This window comes from Balaenoptera physalus, assembly GCF_965194825.1.
Source record: "Balaenoptera physalus genome assembly, chromosome: 14".
NCBI lineage: Eukaryota > Metazoa > Chordata > Mammalia > Artiodactyla > Balaenopteridae > Balaenoptera > Balaenoptera physalus.
The window spans coordinates 46,691,863-46,714,891 of NC_138893.1; the positions used below are offsets into that span (position 1 = coordinate 46,691,863).

The 23,029-nt window shown below is 42.9% G+C and overlaps 1 protein-coding gene across 4 annotated transcripts in view; it reads right to left on the reverse strand.

The window, feature by feature from the left end:
- The window catches only part of SORCS3 (sortilin related VPS10 domain containing receptor 3), a 610,389-nt gene that overhangs the window by 91,000 nt on the left and 496,360 nt on the right, over nt 1-23,029 (reverse strand). For all 4 annotated transcript variants that reach the window (XM_082425089.1, XM_082425088.1, XM_082425091.1 and 1 more), the window contains exons 8-11: nt 20,462-20,551; nt 12,426-12,605; nt 2,769-2,915; nt 1,082-1,184 (exon numbers count right to left, since the gene is read on the reverse strand). In XM_082425089.1, coding sequence (XP_082281215.1) covers nt 1,082-1,184; nt 2,769-2,915; nt 12,426-12,605; nt 20,462-20,551 — 520 coding nt within the window. The remainder of the gene's footprint in view (nt 1-1,081; nt 1,185-2,768; nt 2,916-12,425; nt 12,606-20,461; nt 20,552-23,029) is intronic.

Below are 23,029 nucleotides of genomic sequence, written 5' to 3' on the forward strand. Positions count from 1 at the left end.
GCTGGGAGGTCCAGTCGGCATGATGGTGTGTGGGGTGCCCTCCCCCGAGCCAGGAGAACACCAATAGAGCCTGCCCTCATCTCTCACTGTCCTGGGCTCCCTGAAGCCAGTGGTGTTAAATATGGTGGCTCCAGTTCCCAGGGGGTGGAGGGGAGTAGGCTGAGGTGTCAGAAGGCTATGCTAGCTGTCAACCCGATTCGAGTGGATGGTCACTGGTGGTGTTTCAAAGTTCATACGGTTGGAGGCTTGGAGAAGGAAGTCATGTCTACGAGAGCAGTAACTCCAGCGGCTGGAGCTTCAGGTTGATGAGAGAAAACAGACTAAACCATCTCAGCAAGTTGCTGTGAATTTTTCTGCTTTCGTTAGAAAAATAGCTGCCTCATAGCAGAGCTCTAACTTCGAAGATTAGAGGCCTGCCTTGCTTTATGCCATCAATGTATTCCTCAAAAGGTGTGTGGAAATCAAATGCATGCTAATCAGAGCACTTTCCCCCAGAGACTTCCATTTTCATCTCGGAGTTGTTTTATCTTCATTTCTGATAGATGTTCAGTGGACAGTGGTTCCAACAATACAAACTGGAGTTTTTCTGCCCTTTCCCCCAGGCTCTCAGCCAAGTGGTTAATCATGTGTAAACCAACCTTTACATGCACCAGAGACCTCCTGATTAAAAACAGCTCTGGGGTGAAACCCTTTGTAAAGAACCCTCTGTGTAAAAAGAAAACTACCCCAACTTATACTTGGTGAGCTAGGAAGTTCATATATCACGTTTTCTTAAAGTGAGAATTCCCTATTACAAACAACCTTTCTGATCTATCAGTTTACTTGGTGAGGAACTCTGGCATCTTGCTAAGCACAGGGTACTGCCCTGTGACCATGTGAGATGTTGCATTTACCAAAAGTTGCAAGTGTCTGGAGCTCTTTTACTTGGTTATTAGATTGGCTTTGGAGTCCCACAGATCTTGCCTATTTTCTGGGAAGAGTGCCCATAGCTTTTATCTGATGCTCAAAATGATTCCAAAGAGGTCATAACATATTCCAGAAGCCCTCACTGAGGAAGAAGCCCAGGGAATGTCTTCCTTACCTGTGGCCACCACGAGCCCTGGAGCCGTCTCCTTGCTGGAGATCCTCCCTGAGGAATACGGATTTTCGGAGATCTGCAAGTGTAGGTGCAGGGAGCAGAAGGGCTAAAACAGAGGAGGAGAAAGTAGCTTCGTTCCAGGAAACTCCTGACATGCACCCCCTGCCCCACCAGATATGGGGCTCCCAGGTGTTCAGCTTCCAGAGACAGTAAGGATTGGATGTGAGCCACTCACTCAGTTTGGGGCACAAGTCATCTCTCCCTGAACAGCTGATATGTTCACGTCGGAAGCTGCCCTGAGCACCATTCATAGGCCCCTTCCTGTCCCTGTTCCTGTCACAATTGTAGGCTTCCCCTCTCTTCCTCACCCCTACCCCATCCATCAAGGTCCAGTTCATGGTCAGCCTTATGAAGCCTCCCAGACCATTCCTTCCCACAGGATGACACTGATCTTCTCCCATCACTGACCTTGGCCATCATGCTCTGCTTCTTGGAGCTCTAACAGGCCACTGGGAGCAGTGAAGCGGGGAAGTTAAGTGAGACAGTCTCAGGCCCTCTACCCTCTTCTTCAACCAGATGGTCCCTATTTCTGCTTTATGTATTTGGTTCCTGTTTATAATTTTACTCTGAATTTTACTTAAAATGTTTGAAGCCATTATTTGAAACTCATATAAGTTTGTGTTCTTTATTCATTTACTTATTTATCCCTTTTTGAGTTTCTTTAAAAGGATTAGGGATTTATAGACACCATATAATAAATAAAAATAAACAAATTGTGAAATCGGGGAAAGGAGAAAATTAGGTTAATAAAATAAGATGAATCCATGGGTAAGGTCTGGGGAAAAAAAATTCTTGCTGTGACCAGTTCTTGCATGTAGGCAGGCATCTGTCTCTGACCTTCCTAGTACCATAAATCTGTCTCTGACCTTCCTAGTACCGCAAATCAGAAGCAAGGAGCTGGACTGAAAACTACAAAAGGGGAAAGGCCCTGTTAATCCTATTTACCACTATATTCCCAGTTTTTAACATAATGTCTAGAATATTCAGTAAGTGGCAAAAGGCAACTTTTTTTGCAAAGGGGAAACATAACCATTTCTGGGACCTTAGAAAATTTTCTCAAGTAGGTCCTCTTTAAGAGGGCACTGAGAGTTGTGAATTTCACTGTTAATTATCTGTCTTCCCTCCTCACATGGAGTTGCACCTCCATGGTGCCTACCCCAATATTCCATACAGCTGGAGCCCTGGGAATGCTGAGAGATTAACTCTGTCCCATGTGGACATACCAGCCTGACATTCCTTGGGCTTCCAAGGCAAATTTTGCTTACCTTGCCCACCATCAAGCACTTGTCATCAAGCACTGTATCATACCAGCATCAGCTAATAGGTATTTACCACTACTGAGCTCTGTCTGGGACCCTTGGGCACAGGCTCTTTCTCTTATGTTTCTTTATCTTCCTAGGAGTTGGAGCACATAGTATATTCTCAGTAAAGGTTTGTGGAATTCAACTGAACTTTCCATCCAAGTGATATGGCAGTCTGGGTCCACAGGTCAATGCCCTGGGACCTGTAGGAAATCCCTGCTCAGCACCAGCCAAGATCCTAAGCCCTCCTTGATGGAAGAAAGCCCCCGGTGGAGCATCCCCAGGTAACCAGCCTGCCCTGTGGTCTCACATGAGACCGGGGGACTGACCAGCAGGCAGTGTACTGGGCTTCCTCTCAGGTCCACGTCTGGAGCTTGCAGGAGGCGCCAATCCCTGCCCTTGTTGTAAGTGATGTATGTCTTCACTTGGCCATCCACCTTCTTGTTTGCCAGGAATATCCCTTTGATACCTGCTACCTAGGAAAAAGGGCGAGAGATGGAGAACCATGTTGGGCCAAAATGCCTATAGTTTTGGATAGGACCTGGGAGAAGCCCCAGCATTTTCCACAGCATGTTGGGGGGTACAACAGAGGAAAAGAGGAGGAACATGGTGAGAAATGTCATGTGCCACGTGGTCTCCAAAAGAAGTTTAAGTTCATCTCTGCTCCCTCCACCCCCGCAAACCAGATGTCCCATTCTCCTATTATTCATCTGCTTTGCCCTACTCTACAGGTCTCTGTACTTTGTTCAGAGGACTTTATCCTTAATTAACTATCAACATCCCCTCTGGGGTGGGAGTGGTTGATAACAACTGAAGGAGTTACTCCTTCTAGAGAACATTTGGGATTAACAGATACAGGCTACTATATATAAAATAGATAAACAACAAAGACCTGCTGTGTAGCACAGGGAACTATATTCAATATCTTGTAATAACCTATAATGGAAAAGAATCTGAAAAAGAATATATATATATGTATATATACATACATATATATGTATAACTGAATCACTTTGCTGTACACTTGAAACATTGTAAATCAACTATACTTCAATAAAAATTTAAAATAAATAAATAAAAACAGAGAACATGGGATTTTGCTCAGGAGGGGCTTGTTGACAGGTTTTCAAGGCATCAAGGTATAATCTGTAATGGCAGAAGTCCAGGTGTCCTGATTAATAGTGAGGTGGATATTTCGGGGCAGGTGACCCAGCTTGGCGACCTGGCCCCTATCTCTGGCTGTGCCACCAGCTCACTGTGTGACTTTGGATAATTCCCATATTATCTTGGGTCTCAGCCAATGGTCACTTAGAAAGAGCCCTTCCCTTCCTTTTTTCCCTCAGTCAGCTGGCAAAGGATACAACAGATAATGTAGAGCACTCTTGCCAGATTTCCGATGTATCGGGATTTGCATACCCTTGATATTCTGAAGGAAGAAGAGCACCACCACAAAACAAGTAGCTAGAGAATGAGAACATTTATGATCCAGAAGCGTTCGAGAGTAAGTACAGATTTGACTCACTCTTATTTCTTCTCTGCCTACGTATGGGCAATAAGAAGAGATATTTAGAATGACAGCAATCTATGTCAAAGAAACACTCCCTTGACTTCTGGTTCAAGTTCCAGGATTTTCCAAAGGAAAGGTAATTCAAATTGTTTAAATATTTATATATAAATAAGAGGTAGAATGGCAGGTTTTCTGGATTACACTCAGATATCTCAAAATTTTAACTGTACTTATCCCCATTATTTGAGGGTCATCATGAATTGAGGTTTACTGCAGTTCTGAGAGGATGCCAGTGGGAACAAAGGGAAGGAATTTCACAGAAGTGAGTTCTTTTTTTTTTTTTTTTAAGTTTAATTTTATTTATTTATTTATTTATGTATGGCTGTGTTGGGTCTTCGTTTCTGTGCAAGGGCTTTCTCTAGTTGTGGCAAGTGGGGACCACTCTTCATCGCGGTGCGCGGGCCTCTCATTATCGCGGCCTCTCTTGTTGCGGCGCACAGGCTCCAGACGTGCAGGCTCAGTAATTGTGGCTCACGGGCCTAGTTGCTCTGCGGCATGTGGGATCTTCCCAGACCAGGGCTCGAACCCGTGTCCCCTGCATTGGCAGGCAGATTCTCAACAACTGCGCCACCAGGGAAGGCCGTGAGTTCTTTTTTTTAATGACATAATTTACCTGATGAAATGAGAAGTGCTTTTTTTTTTTTTTTTTTAAAGTAACCTAACTGTCCTTGAAAGAGAATAGAGAATGCCAACCCAAATACAAAACAAGAAACAACAACAAAAATGGACAGAGGATGTCAGGAGGAGAACAGTGCTATCTGGGAAGGACACCACCAGGGGGATTTGACAAAAGGCCAGCGATGGAACTGATTAGATTCCTAGTGTGAACAGAGGGTGGGTAAGGACAGAAGCCAAGGTAGGGAGAGGGGCAGTGTTGTCAGAGTTATGACCTTCCCCAGCAGCACCCTCCCTGCCCTAGCTGCTTAAAGTCAGTGCCATTTCAGGAAGGCCGGCACCTTACACACCCATCCAAGGGCTGTGAGGCCCTCAGATCACCTCGGTCTTTAAAACCAACTGCAAAGTTGTTTCTCTCAAACCCAATTACCAGTAATTCCTCACAGAAAATGGAATCTGTGTTTCCTTAGAACCTTCTGCCTGATGGAGGCCGTTTGTTATTCTCTTTAGACATAGAGCTGGTGTCTTTTCTGATGGATCACCAGATAACGATTCCATAGAACTCCTTCCCCTAAGCCAGCCGCCTGCCCCCAACACGTACCCAGGGCCTTGATATCGAATTTCTAGAACATATACAGGTCAGAATCAGACTCCTGTCTGTCACAGTCCCCTGCCTCCTAGCTCGATACATTCTAGCACGAGTTACGAGCCACTTAGCTGCTTCTTGTGTTCTTCTCGATGAGCATGTCTGGAAAATATAATATGCCAATATTATATTACCATATTCCCACTAAGAACTCCACCACTCAGATGGCTATTTTCTGTGTGCCTCACATAGTCTGAGAGCAAAATCAGGAGAATGGAGACTGAAAATATATAGAAGGAGAGATTTTGAAGGAACCCATCTGCACCTCTGAAGGTGTTTCTCCTGCAGTTGCACATAATGTCAAAGCAATCTCAGTCCTGTCTGCCTGTCCGGAAAAAAAAAAAAAAAAAAAGATAACACACTTCCCATTTGGATTTGGATTGTTCAAAGCCCTTACATTATTGCTGAGTTGCTTCTTGGCTCCATCTCTTGTGTAAATGGACTATAAGTTTGGAGGGCACTTTGTTTTCTGTATCCTAGGCCAATAGCTTTCAAACTTTTCGATTGCAACCCAAGTATGAAATACATTTCTGTTGGCGCCTAGCGGACTCATACCCATATATGCACGTATGTGTACACACATAGCTACATGTATATCTGACACAAAAGTTCCAAGAAACACTACTTACCTTCACTACATGCAATGTAAAGGAACTGGGGAATGAGACACACATTTTAACTCTTCTCCATCCACAGAGGTATTTGGAATCTGATCAACTTAAACATGCTTCTTCCCACTGTGGTTTGAAATCAGCAGCATAGCTGCTGCTGTTGGCCCCAAGAGTTCAAGGAGAAAGGTACCAGCTTGTAAGGTGGTCCCCAAAGAAGAGGGTAGTACAAGGCCCCAGGCCTGCATGACCCACTTTCCCTCTGGGAATCAATTTGAGGTGCAAAGGGACACTGACAGCAGCCCCTTGGCAGAGCACTGAGTCCAGGTGGCATAATCATCTGTCGCTCACCCCCATGCCCTCAGGACAAGGAAGCCAGGGCTCTGCTGAGAAAAGCAATTACCATGGTTTGCCTTGGGCTGTCCCTAGAGTTGGACCTGTGGTGAGGGGCCGATGAAGGTCAGTTGGGGAAAATGTCCCCACGGGGTCTATAAGTAGCCGTCCCATCTGTCCAAAGAAGGGTAATGTAAGGTCATGATAAAGCAGTGGGTGGAGGGCAGGCACTAGAGACACAGAAAGCAATAAAACATCAATAAGATGAGCAAAGAGGCCAGAACACTAAGGATGGCTCAGAGTTTCATTTTATCCATCCAAGTATAGTGAGCTCATGATAGTTAGTCATTAGGAAATTTAAACGAAACTAATGAGGTGCCACTAGGACCCTAAAAGAATGTCTAAACACACGTGTGTGCACACACACTCTCACACACACACAAAACTGATAATACCAACTGTTGTTAAAGATGTGAAGCAACTAGAACTCGCATACATCTCTGGTGGGGAAACAAAATGATACTGCCACTTAAGAAATGGTTTGGTGGCTTTTTATCAATATACACTGAGATTCAATCTAGCAATTCTACTCCTATGTATTTATCCATGAGAAAGAAACACTTATGTTCACATAAATGTTTATAGAAATTTTATTCATGATCACACAGAACTGGAAACACCTTGAATGACCTTCAACTGGTGAATGAATAAACAAACGAGGATACACCCAGGCAATGCAGTATTACTCAGCAGTAGAAAGAAAGGAACGTCTCTTGATATTCAACAACATGCATGAATCTCAATGTACTATGAGAAAGAAGCTAGACTCAAAAGACTCCCTTTTTTGCATTCATATGAAAATGTAGAAAAAATAAAACTGGAGGGACAGAGCGAAATCAGACTGGTCTGTCAGTGACTTTTGGTGGGAGGAAGATGACTACAAAAGGGCCATAAGAGGGAATGTCGTGAGACAACACCTTATATGTTCAATGTCCTATATCTCGATTATGGTGGTAGATGCACATACCTCTGTCAAAACTCATAGAACCAAAAAGAGTATAACCAAAAAGGGTAAATTTTACTGTACATAAATTATACCTCAATTAAAAAAATGAATGTGAAAAAGAATGTATAATAGGAAGAGCCTAGGCTTTTTGGTCAAATTGACACAGGTTGGTTCAAACACAGCCTCATCCTTTACTAGCTGTGTGATCTGAGCCAAGGTACCAAACTCCCTGCATCTCTGTACTCTCACAGGCACAACAGGGAATGGTATCTACCACAAGGAGTTATTGTAATAGATAAATAAGAAAGAGTATATATATCGTTAAGGGTTGTGCTGTCCAGTACCATAGCCACTAGCCACATAGGGCTACTGAGGACTTGAAATGGGGCCAGTGGGACTAAGAAACTGACTTTTAATTTTATTTAATTTTAACCAATTTAAACTGAAATTTAAAAGAACTGATACCTGATCCAATTATTGGCAAACTTTTAAGTATGCTTGGAATAACTTGGGTATGTGAATCTACCTTTTCTACTGTAAATTTTATGAAATATAAATGCTGATCAAGTATTTCTGGTGAAAATTTAGCCTATGAATTGAGATGCTTGAGAAGTGAAAAATATACCCAGGATACTGTAGACTTAGTATGACAAAAAATATAAAATATCTCATTAGTAATTTTTCATATTGAGCATATACTTAAATGACAGTATTTTGGATATTTTGGTTAAATAAAATATAATATTACAATTAATTTCACCTGTTTCTTTTTACTTTTTTTACTTTTTTCTCTTGATTTTAAAGTGCACATGTAGCTTGTTATATATTTACTCGACAGTGTCAGTTTAAGGCATTACCTGGTATGCTGTTGTTATTATTATACAGAGTTACAAGTTGGATGCTTAATCCAGGAAAATATTGAAGAAAATGCAGCAGCTCAGAGAATGTTTCTACAATATAACTGAAAGTGTTGCAAAGAATATTTGTTACCTGATTTATCAGTGGAGAACATCTAAGAAGAAATGCAGTTTATAGTTAGAGATGTGAAAAAACCACTACAGAGCTCTATATGAAAAGAGTGTCATAAGAATAATGGTGAACACACATAATGAACTGCATTCGTTGTCAACACCAGCCTTGTTTTGATGGAATGGCTCTGTTACCTTAAAGAAGAGATCATTATTTGGCCTTCAAGAATAATTTTCTCCCCTGATTATGTAATTACAGCCATGACAAGACTGCACTCTGACGAAGGGATTGGACAGAGCACAACAGGCTCCCTCTTCAGCAGGCAACTGCTCCAACAGACCAGGAAATGAACAATGCCTCGCCTTAGATTTTAGGGAGTTGGGTGGGGTTGATCCCCTTGATCTCCAAGGTCTCTCAGTGCCAAGACCTACAAGGTGAACTTCTCAAATAAGTTCTCACTTTCTTTGTCCCCTTTCCAATGTCAAGAAGAGGATTGAGAGGTCCATGTGGAAGACAGAATGACACACCAGTAGCTTTAAGCAGCTGTGGTCAGCTCGAGCCACCTCACATCTGTGTTAACTAAAGGCATCTCAGACATTTCAGACTAGGGAAAACAGATATACCACCCTGTCACATTGTAATATAAAGCTTTACATTAACTTGGCATAGGGACTACCTTGTGCATACAATTATCATTTGCTAGATGTAAGGGAAAACAGAGAGAAATACCAGCCCAGAGAATAAATGCCCGACTGTTCAGTCAAGCTCTTTACTAGCATCTTCATAGTCTTTATCCCCACTATTCTCCAAGGTCATTCGACATTCTAGGAAAATGGACCTCTACTCATCAGACTCTGGTTCTCTTCTTATGCTGGACTTTACCAGGCATGCCTTTCTCCCATGCTCTAGCAGTTCATCATTTAAACCTACTCATCTGCAAGTCTCCCCAAATTCATCAAGTTAGAATTAATTTTCCTCTTAGTGATCCCATAACATGCAGGAATCGCACCTCTAATACAAGTTAGACTGTGATCAATACCCTACTAGAGTCACTTACGTCTTTCCAGTAGATTTTGAGTCTCATGTACAAGCCTCATCAAGCAAAATACATTTCACGAAAGTGTGTTACTTTCGCTGAATTGAACACGAAAGCTCACTGTTTTTTCCAGCTGTATTACTCAAGGGCATTCAGAGTCCACAAAAATTATAGTCTCTTTGCTAACTGGCCATATGGTACACAATCTCAGTTTCTATGAGAATCTCCAGTGAAGAAGGTTAAAGTCTAATGACCCCTAGAGACCAATTAAATTGGGCTTAATCTCCAAATCACAGAATGTATACCCAGGTGCAAAACAGCATCACCCTCTAAAAACCTTCAGTGTGGTCATGGTCTAGATAGTGTCAGGATATAATTTATTACCTTGGTATGAAATGCCTTCTAGAATCTGAACCCCAACTACTTATGCAGCATTCATTCTTGTACCTGACAACCATCTATTCTACGCAATTAGACTGGCTAGCTCACGGACTTACAAATCTACACTGTCTGCCGAACTCTTGGCTTATGTCATTCTTGACATTTGGAATGCCTTCCACTTCTTCACCTCTTCCACCCCAGGGCAAAAGTACTGATAATCGGATTGGTAACACTGAGAAAAAGAACTGGTTTTTTACAGCACATCCCTAACTCAACTATTTTGGGGATCTGCCTGCAAAGATCACATCCTCTGCACCACAGTGCTGTGGTGTTACAGAGACAGGCTTCCATGGGAGAGCTTTTTATTTTTTTTTAACATCTTTATTGGAGTATAATTGCTTTACAATGGTGTGTTAGTTTCTGTTTTTATAACAAAGTGGATCAGCTATACATATACATATATCCCCATATCCCCTCCCTCATGCATCTCCCTCCCACCCTCCCTATCCCACCCCTCTAGGTGGTCACAAAGCACCGAGCTGAGCTCCCTGTGCTATGCAGCCACTTCCCACTAGCTATCGATTTTACATTTGGTAGTGTATATATGTCCATGCCACTCTCTTATTTTGTCCCAGCTTACCCTTCCCTCTCCCCGTGTTCCACGGGAGAGCTTTTGATTCACTATTTCTGCCTGTGACTGGATGGATGAGTTCAATTCTGGGGAGCAGTATTAGCAAGACCATTTCCTCCTACATGCTTTTCAAAGCCATAAAGCTGTCATTTGATCTCCTTTTGTCTCACCCTTTGTTTCTGTCTCAAATGGTTTCATTCTTGGGCAGGTAAAAGAGGAACTTTGTTTACTGACCCCTTCAAAGCCCAACAAACTAGACTGCAAGCTCCCTGAGGGTAAGAACCCTTATCTTTCCTGCTTTCCTCATGGGCTGGAACACAATGCAGGGGCACGATCAACCTTGGTAAAAATGAATGGAGAACAAGGTCAACAGAATTGGTTCTAGGGAAGTTGCCTTGCCTGGTGTATCTTGCTTCTCTGTAGGTGCGATGACACCATGTATTTTTTTCCCCAAAAAAGACTGACTTCAGCAAGACAAAAAAAAATTACATGTATCTTGGCACATTCTTCATTTTGATTCATGTGCCACTTCAGATCAGAATGTCTCACTGTTCTAAATGACCAAGGAGTTTCAGGCACCCTGTTTTAGGAAAGGAACTGCACAGTGGCAAACTCACCCACCATATCAATAGAGTCAGAGAAACAGGAATTTCTCAGCTGAAAGGTCATCTGCAGCAATGTCCACCTCTCCTACTGGGCTCTGACCACAGGAGCATGAATAATCCTCTTACCTCTACAGGCTTACTTGTGCAAACAGGAATGGCCTCAGTCCTGGGAACATTCATCCAAACCTTCCCACAGATGTGATTTACTGCCCAATAACAAAGGTATATTTCTGCTTCCTGGTGTGATTAGAGGCATGAAAATGTAAGCTTCCCAAAGCCATTTACACCCCTAGTCATCTCTACTAGTCTTTACAACTTTAGGAAGAAACCTAGGCCATTTCCGAAGCTGGGACCTTGTTGCTAAGGGAATTATTTCAGCACTTGTCTACGTCCTAGAAAATCAGCATATTTCTACCCTGACATTCACTTCTCTCCTTCTTTTTAATGTACTTGCATTCACCCCATGCCTTCTACCTAATAGAATAACTGGAATCTTATATGTTTCCACCACTCTTAGTAACTGAGCAGCCAACTTAGATACCAGAGTAGGGATGCTGGAACTTTGACATGCACTGCTCAGAAGAGACCACTGTCAAGCAGAAGCCCATGCGCTGATCTCTCTGCTCTGACAGCCACTCCCGCTCCTCGAAAAGGAAAACTCGTGATGGAGTAGCTCACCCATACCATCTGAGGCTACCGCCCACAACAGGAAACTTGTCCTGCTGTGAATGAATGACCTCCACCAGTACAGCCTGTGTGGGTCTGACCACAGGTCACTAGTAAATGTTGGATAATGAGACGTGCCGCCTTTGCTCAAATCAATCCATCTAGTTGAAGTGGTCAGTCAAGTTCTTTCACTGCGAAAGATCACACACTAGAGGTATAAACAAGCAGTGTATCATTAGGGTCACTGAAACAATTAGTTTTCTTTAAAAAATCTAGTCCCTAAATGGAATCACTTGGTTTCCTAGATAAATTATTATTTAACTGGTGGTCACATTAAAAACATTCAATATAAGTGGAAACTCAATAAAGGTGATCATATTAAAAAAAAGATGTAAGTCACAGCCAGTTCTTCTCTATGCACAGGTGTTGGCATCTGGCGGCATTTCAGGGAAACCCTCACTCTTACCAGTGATATGTGATTTCCTCTCCTATAAAGTTGTTCATAAAACATGATCTTCCAAATAATTTAAGGTATATAAATAGCACTAATCCCTCCACCCAGATCTCATAAAAAGAAGCACAGACTTGAAAAAAGTACTTAAGAGATCACTGAAGTCAAGTGCCTTCACTTCTGGGCTGTAATCCTGCTCATACACATAAGACATTGACTTTAGCTCCCATTTGTTGAAGGCTTATTGAGTCAACCACCACACTAGATGCTTTACAAACATTATCCCTCATTCTCACAACAATCTCATTAGATCAATATTTTATCCCCATTTTACAGGTGAGGGAATTGAGAAGGTAAGTCCCTTGCCCAAAGTTACAACTGCTAAGTGTACAGCTGAGAACTGAATTCAGGACCATCTGACTCCAATGCTTGTGTTCATACTGTTAAAACTCATGAAATCTTAGCTACATACCTCATACAATTCAATAATGATGTTTCCCATCAGACCTCTGCTGCTCTTAATGTTCTCCATGGCCAGGGTGAAGTAGATCCCACGTGTGTCTGAGATGTAGAGGTTGTACGTGTCATTCTGGTTCCATTCTTGGACAGCTGCGAACACTTGGTTCTCATTGGTACTAATGATGTGCATGTCCTGGAAGAAGATGGAAGGCCTGTAAGGCAGCAGATCTTCATATCTCCTTGCCCACTGAGACCCAGAGTAATTACCATGACTTATGAAACAGTTGAGAAAAAGCTTGAGTTATAGGCAAGGTTAAACAATTCTGTGTCGGGCCAAGGCTATAAATTATGAGCTTCATGATTTCTGTTACTTGCTAAGTGACAGTAAGATGGGTGTAAGGGGCTTTGATGGGTATGATTTTCCATGGCTTCAAGGGATTTATCCACTTTCATTTTTTATTTTTATAACTGAAAGTTGGCCTTTGCTAACGGAGACATACAACCTTGCAAGGGGAAACCCACACGTGCAAAAATGACAGGTCCTATCCCTTCATTAGCTCTTCATTTATGATTTCAAACTTTTTAGGGTAACGGTTTTCACACCTTTCTTTGGAATCTTCAGATGGGGATTGCAAGAAGGGTGGCACAGAGGCATAGCCGATGGGTGGGGCTCTGGGCTTCCAACTCTGTTGTAAACAGAGCGGCACTACTGAGATCTGTTATGTCCTGGAGTTCTGTGTAATATTTTAGGAGTAAACGGTGAGGGGGGTTCTGCTGCTAATAGTATATCGAAAACCACAGATATACAGGAAAGGATACTCACTCTAGAATTTAGTGTTCTGGGTCATAATATAAGCTCTGCTATAAGTCAGCTGTATGGTATTGGATGCATCAGTTTCCCTGAGCTTCCATTTTCTCACTGAAAGAGTGAAGAGGTTGGGCTACTAATAAAAATAGCTAACATTTGGGCACATTCTAAGTCATCTAAATGTATTAATTAAAAAATCCAATAATTCTACAATGGAGGTAGTATGATTATTCCTGTTTTACTGAGGAGTAAACTAAGGCACGCAGAGGTTTACCAACTTGCTTCAGATTACATAACTCGTTAAGTAGCCAAACCATGTTTTGAACCTCTGTGATATGACTCTAACCTAATTGTTAGCTTCTAACTATTTGTACATACAGCCTCTAAATCAGATGTTGCAAACCAATGACCCATGAAATGAATATGAATCACAATTGTTTGGTTTGACCATAACCTCTATCAAATACCTGAAAATGTAGTATTTTAGGTAGAGTCAGCACTCATTGGAGTCTTAGCCCTACATACCTATGATCTGCCCTTATATATTAATGTTAACTTCTTGGTCCCTGAAGCCACTTTAGTTTGTATTCCTGGACTGGGTCATTTCTAAAATCAAATCTAATAGTTCAGAATTCAAAATCATTTTTAAAAGCCAGTTTGCATATGTGGCTAGGCACTGTACAAAGATTACCACAAACTCAAGTCATTACCTAAGGAACTTACACTGTCAGGAAGAAATGTTAGCCTGGATAGATATCGGACTAAATAAGAGTAATTTTAAAAATGTATAACTATACAGGTGTATATGCCAAAGAGTAATATCATCCCAGGAAAGCAAAAAGAGAGGCACCCTTGTCACTGTGGCAAAAAACACTGGTAATAGGGACACAGGCAAGTGGAGTGACAGTAAGTAAATAACTAGGGTGGATCTAGCCTTCACCTTATTTGACAACCTTTCCCAGAAATGGTTTCAACAAAAAAAAGGAGGCAGCAATGTCTCTAATGTCAGAACCATGGAGAGCTCCTCCAGGCTGATTGTACAAAGACGCAAACTCATCTGGACAGCTGGGAGGGGGCAAAAGTGAGAAAGTGAGTTCTGGATCTTTTATTGGAGATTCTCCGTCAGATCTCAGCCTCTAGCCTTGGACTCCCTACGTCACCTTGACTAAGACCTCACTTGCTCATTTGTGCTTTCACACCTTGTAGAATTACAGGTTCCTGCTGAGGTGCTTGAAAATGGAAATAAGGCTTACTCTTAAAAACCATGTGATGAAGTCACGTTGTGTGGTGTGGAATGAAAGCCCAAGAACCCAGTAGGAGGGGAAATAGCAGCTGCAGGAAATATGGATTAAGTTCACTTAACCTGTTAAAAATGCAACAGAAATCCCTGGCTTTCCCCAGATGTTTTGGTCATAAAAATGAATGAGCTAAGTTATTTTAGACTAAACTAATGTAAAAGAAGTGAGGGGGAAAAAACAACTTAAAACACTGGGGCATGGTCAGGATTAGAGGCAGCCAGATTTGCTGTGAGTGCATCTTAGTTTAGACCCACACTGGGACTATGTTACCTGGTGAGCAGGTATTCCAGGCTCTAGGATGACAGACTACTCTCTAGTATATAGAATTATGGGATGTCCACTTGAGAAATCCTTAATTTATCAAAGTCACTTAGCTAATAAATTATATTACTAAGATTTGAACCTAAGACTATCTGAATAAAGAGGCTAAACTCCTTACCAGTGGGGGTATAATTCGGTGTGTATCAAAATGACCTGGAGATCCTAATAGCATGCCAACTCATAGGTCCCAATGCCTGAGATTCTGATTCATTATGTCTGGTTGTGGAGCCTTAGATTCTACCACCTGAGCAAGCCCTCCAGATGATTCTAGTGCATGCAATCTAGGGAATCACTTTTTGAAAAACTCTGAACTATGTGCCCTCTCTCCTAATAGGTCTTAGAGTTGAATAGGGGTCAACCAATAATGAGAATATTAAGTCTTCCAGGACAAAGAAAAGCATCATTAGTTAAAAATGGTCCAATAGGAATCTGAATGACAATAAAGCTTACTTCTTTCATCTTGCTACCCTAATTTAACTCCAAAGCATGTGTCACTTCCTTATTAAAACAATTATAAATAACACTCCCCCTACATCCTTCCAATACAGTCACTAGGGAGAATCATGGTTGCTTTTTGAAAATCTAACCTATGACTTCCTAGGTGAACAATGTAGAAATACTTCCGTGTTATTGAAACATTTTCTTGTAATTCAGGCCTAATGTAACTTCATTCATTACAGAAACACCTATGTTATTAAGCATTTGCCATGTGCCAAACACCATATATAAATACAGACAGGAACAAAACGTAGAACCTGACCTCAAGAATATGCCCATCTGGTGGTGGAGACATCACAAAATTAGGTGGCCTTTCGTGAACTTGACTAAGGACTACAGTAGACATACTGAAAATGGTGAACAAAGGCTTACAGGTGAGAGACAGGTGGAGTATTCAAGGGAATGTATGGAACTTGGAATAACCTGAAGGCAATTTTCCTCTGAGGGAGGTGAGGATAGACAGTGGCCACATCATAAGGGGTTCTGTATGGCACACTGAAGTTCTACCCTGAAGGAAGTACAAAGCTGCCACAAGATTTGAAGCAGGAGAAAGGGAGGATTAGAGTTGGTTAAGTAATGCATAGATTTTGTTGAAGATATCAAGTTCATTACATGATAATATCCAATGTGGAAGCATTGTGAAGAGGGGATTTAAATGGGGCAATGCTAGAAGGAAGGGAGAAGGCTAAAAGGTCATCGCAACCATCTAGGCAGTAATGCACAAGGGCCTGAACTGAAGAAGTAGATTCTCTATGAGAACTCTATGAAATGAACTTGTGAGATATTAAGGAGGTAGAACCTACAGAAGGGAGAAGGACATATCTTGAATATCTCAGATACCTGAATTACAAAATTTTCTGCTTTTTATTTAGAGTATTCATTACAATCAAAATTACCAATCACTTCCATAATTATTTGTGTGGTATCTGCCTCTCTCATTAGACTATAATGAGTTCTCAGATGGCAGACACTATGTCTCTCTTATTTGTCACTTTATTTTTAGTGCTTACCAGAGTATCTAGCACATGGTAGACATCCAACAATAGTTCATTGAGTAAATAAATGGAGTAAGTAAATAAAAGGAGGGGATATAAGGGTCAAAAGGTAGAGACTCTGAGCTCAGCTGTTAAACGTGTTCTTTAAGGGAATGTACCTCGAATAGGCAGTTAACGATATAGTTCAGAGTTTAATGGAGAGATATCTGCGGGGGCTGTGGATATAGGAGTCATCAGTGTGAAGAGAAGGGATGAGGTCACTCAGGAACCATGAAGAATGCAACGGGAGTTTAGGAACATCGCCACTTTAAGGATGGCAAGGGAAGGGGATCCAGAAAAGGAAATCAGGAGAAAAACACTGCCAAAGGGAAGAGTATCAAGTGCGGATTTTTTTTCCCCCCCAACAGTGTCAGATGCTCCAGAGAGTTTAAAAAAAAAAAAACCCAAAAGATAAAGATGTAGAGATGTCTAATTGGATTTGGCATGCAGGTGGCCACTGGTTACAACGGCTAGCAGATTTTTAATGGGACAGTGGAGAGATGGATGTGGGAGAGCTGAGGGCAGCTAGCAGTAGGTTCAAGAGTGAATAGAAAGTGAGAAAAGAGGTTAAAACTACAGATAACTCTTTAAGAAGTGAGGCCATGGCACAGCAAGGAAGGATAAATCAGTATTCGGGGAAATGTAAAAATTAAGGACAATTTTCCTAAGGAAATTAAGGAAGGGTTAACATCATTGTCATTATCATTTTAATAAATTATCTAAAACATATTTCCCCCTGTTCTCTTTCATTATTCAAAGTGGGATTAACTGTATTCTACTGTCAAAAACAAACCCAGCCTCAGGTAAGGAGAGAGTTGATTGGAAAAGACTACTGGAATAGGGAGAACACTCTGATCAAAGTATCTGCAAGCACCTCAGAGTGAAGGCAGAAGAGAATTACTCGTATTGGGAGAAGTAAAGCAAGGCTAGCATGAACTGCGGGGAGTGGGGCGAGTAGTTAAACAGGAAATTGTTTTCCTTAGGGTCAAGCGATTCTCGTAAGGAGAAAAGCCGGACTTAAGTCTGGTCCAGTCAAATTAGCAGGCATTTTGTCCAGATTGGTCAGTGGGGACAAACAGTTCAGCGAATCATTGATGAGACAAAGAACAGGAACCTGGTCTTGCCAGAGGTAAATACGGGGCACATTTAAGAGAAGGGGGTGTCTTCGCAGTAAGCCATATCCAGGAACACAAAAGGGTGGGGGGATTTCTTAAATGTTGCTGTTTCCAGGAGCTTGGGGCTCAAGTCAAGCTCAACATTGTTACCGCCAAACTGAGTTCCGTACAGAAACAAACCAACCAACAGGAAACAATTTTTTCTCTTGCAGAAATGGCAGAGTAGCGAGTTAAGAACAAGTCCAGAATCTAAGAGGCAAGAGGAGGTCTATCAGACTCAGAGGGGTCCGGTGAGGCCGGCAACTCTGAGAGCAAGAGCAGCCTGGGACACGACCCCACGAGGAACTCACCCAACAGGTTAAGAGCGTCAGCAGTATTTCCCCTGGAACACAATCGCTGCTTAGACTTGCCCAGCGCTTTACACTTTACCAGCAACGAGCCATTTGCTGCATCCTTACAACTTTGCCAGATGGAATGGTGTTATGATGCCCATTCTACAGATGAGAAGACCTGGGCTCACAGATGAGCAGCAGACAGAGCTGGAATGAAAGCCCTGGGTTTCTGCTCTTGAGCTCCATCTCCTTTTCCCGAGGCTGCCATGGCTTCTGTCATCTGTCTCCAAGCCCTCCGCAGGTGCGTGCTTTACACGGCCATCGGCCTGAGACTCAGCGCCCGCCCGATGCCCAGGGGCTGGGTTACTGAGGACTCAGCACAAGGCTGCTGCTCTTAATAACGTCACTCTTTATTAATGGCCTTCATCTCCTTCCCTGCAAAACACTCGGAAGCCTTGGAGTGCCCCAGGGGAGTGTATTCTGAACAGTCAGCTGGGAGTAGAGGTGGGAGGGCCGTGATGATGGGCAGATCTGCCGTGTTTCTGTTTCTAAGCAAGATGCCCAGCAGCAACTGCAGCACAACGTGGAACGGCAACAACTTGCTTAAAAGCCATTTCCATTTTTAAACAATGGAGAGAAGCAGTCTCCCTCCACCCACTCTGTCCTCACCTCCTCGGCCCAGGCTATGAAAACCCGGCCAATGCCGACGAATGAAGGGGATCGATAACCATCCAGCTATCTTCACGACAGCCCTCATGTCAGTGAGAAGCTGTTCTGGATGAAGTTCTATCAAAGGCGCTGCACGGAGGGTACTCTACCACAGTAAATTGCCATGGGGTTGCTAATCACTGATGGAGTGTTCTAGGGTTGTGATTGATGCCAGGCTTCATTTATCCCCACCTGCAGCCACATTGCCCAGGGGAGCAAACTGTTTGCTTTTCTGAGAAATTTAAAAATACATACAACAGGCATACATACAAGAGGCAAAATAGACCCTACATGGAGAATGTGGTTTGGAAAGTTCCTGAAACTCTTTTCCTGGGCCAATACATGGAAATCACCAGGCTACTGCTAAGGGTCATTCTCCTTTACAAAGAACATGATCGTGAACTTCCGCTTCCTCATCTTCTGCAGGCAGGGATACCTCTTTCCTGCTTGGGTTTAGAATATCTGATGGGTACATCCTGCAAGTGTAGTCCTAGACAATGGGCCTATAAAGCCAATCACAGAGACATTAGAGAAAATGAGAAATTAATGCCCACGGCCCCTGAGGCTACTTCCCATGGTCCCTGCGAACCTCGTCAGCCTCTCCACCTCTCTCTCTGCAACCCAGTCTCTCAATATGGTTTTCCAGTTTGTTAAATGAACCATACTCTCTCTTAAAATCGGGCCAGTATATGTATTTTCTACCAGCTTCCCGAACACTTGCTTGCAGGGTTAACTCCTTATCTGTCTTGAATCATCTTAAGCATCACTTTCTTTAGGAAACTCGTCTTCTCTACCCATATTTGGTGAGCTCCAACTATCATGTCACAATGGCCCTTGAACTTCTGTACCTATAATACTCCCTACACCCACAGTTGCTTGTTCAGTGTCTCTTCTCCACCAGAATACAAGCTCCATTAAGGCAGGGAACGTTTGTATCTTATTTACCACTCTAACCACAGAGCTTAGTTCAGTGCCTGGCACAGAGTAAAAACTTAAATGGAAGAAAGAATAGATCGATGGGTGAATAAACAAAGGAACAAATGAATGAATGGGTATGTGCATGCTTATATGAATAGGTGAATGTATAAAAGCAACCGGGGTAGATGTTATCCACCTTCTTATCGCATAATCCCTTCTACCTCTGTACTCATTTCGCCTTTCATGATATGTTTCCTAGCACCAACTTAGAGATCCAAGCCTTTGTAACATTACATTTGATACACGTCCAACCTGAGACTTTGCTTCTTTGCAGCCTTAATAGGTGATGCAACTAAAGCCCTCCCACGTTCACACCAAGGTTCTAAGACCTGTCTCCTCCCAGAAGCCATTGTTCACAGGGGATGAGGCCCACAGAGTAAGCTTTATGATTTTCCAATACAGGAGTTAAAATGCCATGATTTGATATTAATGTTATAGTAAATTATTCCTTTTTAATTACTCATAGTGGCAGAAGGGAGAGGAAGCACAGGCAGTGCATTTATATTTAGCGTAAAAGGTAGAGAGAAGCAAGAAAGCCATGAGACTAACCTGTCCGCATCTATCTATCTATCTATCATCTATCTATCTATCTATGGTTTCTGCTGGGACCATTCTAAGCCTGGCCCTCTACTGGTCAATAAGGCCCTTGTGAAAGGGAGGGGCCCTCAGAAGAGATTGCAAAGCTAGTGTTCCTTTCATTACCAGTCCTGGGAAATGACCCAAGATCATATCGGATGTTTGAATCATAGGAAATCAAAGCTCTTGCCTGTGTACCCTGCTGAGAGGGGAACACAGAACCCAGATTCAGCGACACCAGCAGAGGCTAAACCCCGCGGTGGTAAGTCAGGCTGAATGCCAGCTGTCTCCCAGGCAGGGATCAAACCTTCTGCAGCCCAACAGGGCAGCCTCTCCCCACCGCTTTATCTGGCAGTACCCAGGGGAGCAGGAGGTGCGTACCTTGGGCAGCGAGTACTTGGGCAGCTTTATCTGAGTGAAGGTTTCTCTTCGGTAAGACACGTAGTAGCTGGCTCTTCCACCACTTGTTACCTGTATCGTGGGGAAAACACAAAAGGTCAGATGGGGCTACGGATCATGGCACAAGGTGGAAAGCAGTAGCCTCTCCATCAACACCCACAGTAGGTTTGTGACAATCTTTTAGGGAATACTCCCTGTTGGCTTCGATCCTCCAACCCCACAGTGCCCTGAGTTGCTCCTGTGACACAGCACTTAGACAATAAGTCAGCGATTCCAACAGTCTTTCCCTGTGGCTGGCAATGTCTGTGAGAGCAGGGGCTCTGTACTCTGTCACGGTGCTCTGAATACATACACACTTAATAAATATTTTCAACGGAAAACAGAGAAGCTACTGATGTCTGCTGTACCCATGATCTATATATTCTTTTTTTTTTTCAACAGCTTTTAATCCACTGCAACGATGACATGATTGTCAAAGAAAATTTGTTTTGTATCTGAACAATTACTGTTGCTCAAAGCCTTATTACTTTGAAATGAATTTCACTTCCTCTCTGAGCACAATTTTTTTCCTTCCTATTTACAAATCCACGCATTGAGCAGATATTTACTGATCCTTTCCATGTGCTAGTTAACTAAAGGCATCAAAAGTCAGAGAAAGAACTCTGGATTTGAAAGTCAGAAATCTTAGGTCTGAGTCTCAGTTCTACTAGCTCATGGCAGGGGGAGTCAACATCTGAAACCTCTCTTGGCAACAGATGGATTCTTGGAGGAACCTGGAAACCACTCCAAGAGATGGTCCCCTGGCCTGGGCTTGCTGGAAAGTCTCACCAGCAGGGCATAGCTCTGCAGATGGCTGCTCTGGGCCCAACTATCCTAACTCAGGGGAAATTAATATTCACAGGAGAAGACAACATAGCGGGCTCAGAGGAAATAACAGGACAGTCGCAAGCAGGCTGTTGTGCTGAGGAAGCAATCACTGGAAGCCCAGGCTCCTGCTGAAGACAGGCCAGTCCCCTGACCCTGGTCCAACCCTCGTGCCCATCCGCAGCGGCTGCTGGGAGCAGGAGGGGTATAACATCTCTACTGAAAGCCACCCGTCGCTCCTCACTCCAAGAGGTGGCATTTCCCGTGGCTCTCCCTTGACCTGTGCAGATTGCAAGCCCACAAAGCAGGCACCACAAGCTGCCAGGTAGAACAGATGTTCAAGTCAGCGTGAAGGCAGAACCTTGGAAAAAACTTGGTGCAAAGTCTTAGGCTGTGAACCAAGAGGAGAGACTGGTTTCCCCCTGATGGTCGCTGCTATCCTTACATCTCTATTTTCTAATGAGAATCATTCTTATCTTGTATTCCAAGACTTTTTTTTTTTAATAAGACATCTGTTCTGAATCTATATTGTTCCGTGTTGGCTTAGAGGTGGGGTGTTGACAGATTAAGACCAATGAGTTGCTGAGAAGTCTTTCGTTTTTCTTTTTTAAATACATCTCAACTACATAGAATCAGATTAAAATATAACCCTTGGTTCTAAGCACAGTCACCATTAGTCCCGGCATGATCCTATTTATTTGCTTCTTTAATTTGGTTTTATTTTTAATTATAAAACCAACACATGTAAATGTACCTGCAAACCCAAGAACTAGATCAGTAGTTTTTAAACTTCAGCATGCATCAGAATCGCCCAGAAAGCTTGTTAAAACTCAGACTGCTGGGCCCCACCCACAGAGCCTCTGATTCAATCAGTCTGGGATGAGGTCCAAGAATTGTCTTTTCTAGTAAGTTCTAGATGATGCTGATGTTGCTGGTCTGGGGGCCACACCTGGAGCAGCACAGAACAAGAACTTCAGTGCCAACTGACATGCACCTCTATGCCTCTGTGCTCCTCACCTGTCCTGACCCCTGCCTCCCTCTGAGATGTAGCTACTGCCCTGAATTTTGTGTTTACAGTGATAATAAAGTCTTTTTAAAATTAAGGCGAAATTCATACAACATCAAATTAACCATTTTAAAGTGTACAATTCGGTGGCATTTAGAACCTTCGCAATGTTGTATGACCACCACCTCTGACACAGTTCTAAATCATTTGCATCACCCCCACCCAAGAAGACCCTTTACCCAGTGATAAAGTTTTTAAACCCCCAAATATATCCTCTGGTCACCTATCATGTGTTTGAAAATTAGCTCTCCACAGAACATCCTGAATTTCACCAACCTCACCCTTAGTGAATTAGACCAGTGTCAGAATCCTGTTACTAATGCTGGCCAGAGGTCAGCAATTAAAAGAAGCATTTCCCCCGAAGACCCGGTCACCTCCACAGAGAACAAGATGACAGCACCACCAGGCTTCTTATCAGCACCACAGAGCAAGGCAGGAACCCTTGGAGTTTCTAACTTACCAGGGGCCAAAGGAGAACAGAGTGGTCCCCTTGATAGGGTCCCGCTGACCTGACTCTGGAACTCAGCCCAGCCATGCCTGTATGGCCCTGTGCAAGCACAGATTCTCTCTCTCTCTCTTTTTCACACACACACACACACACACACACACACACACACACA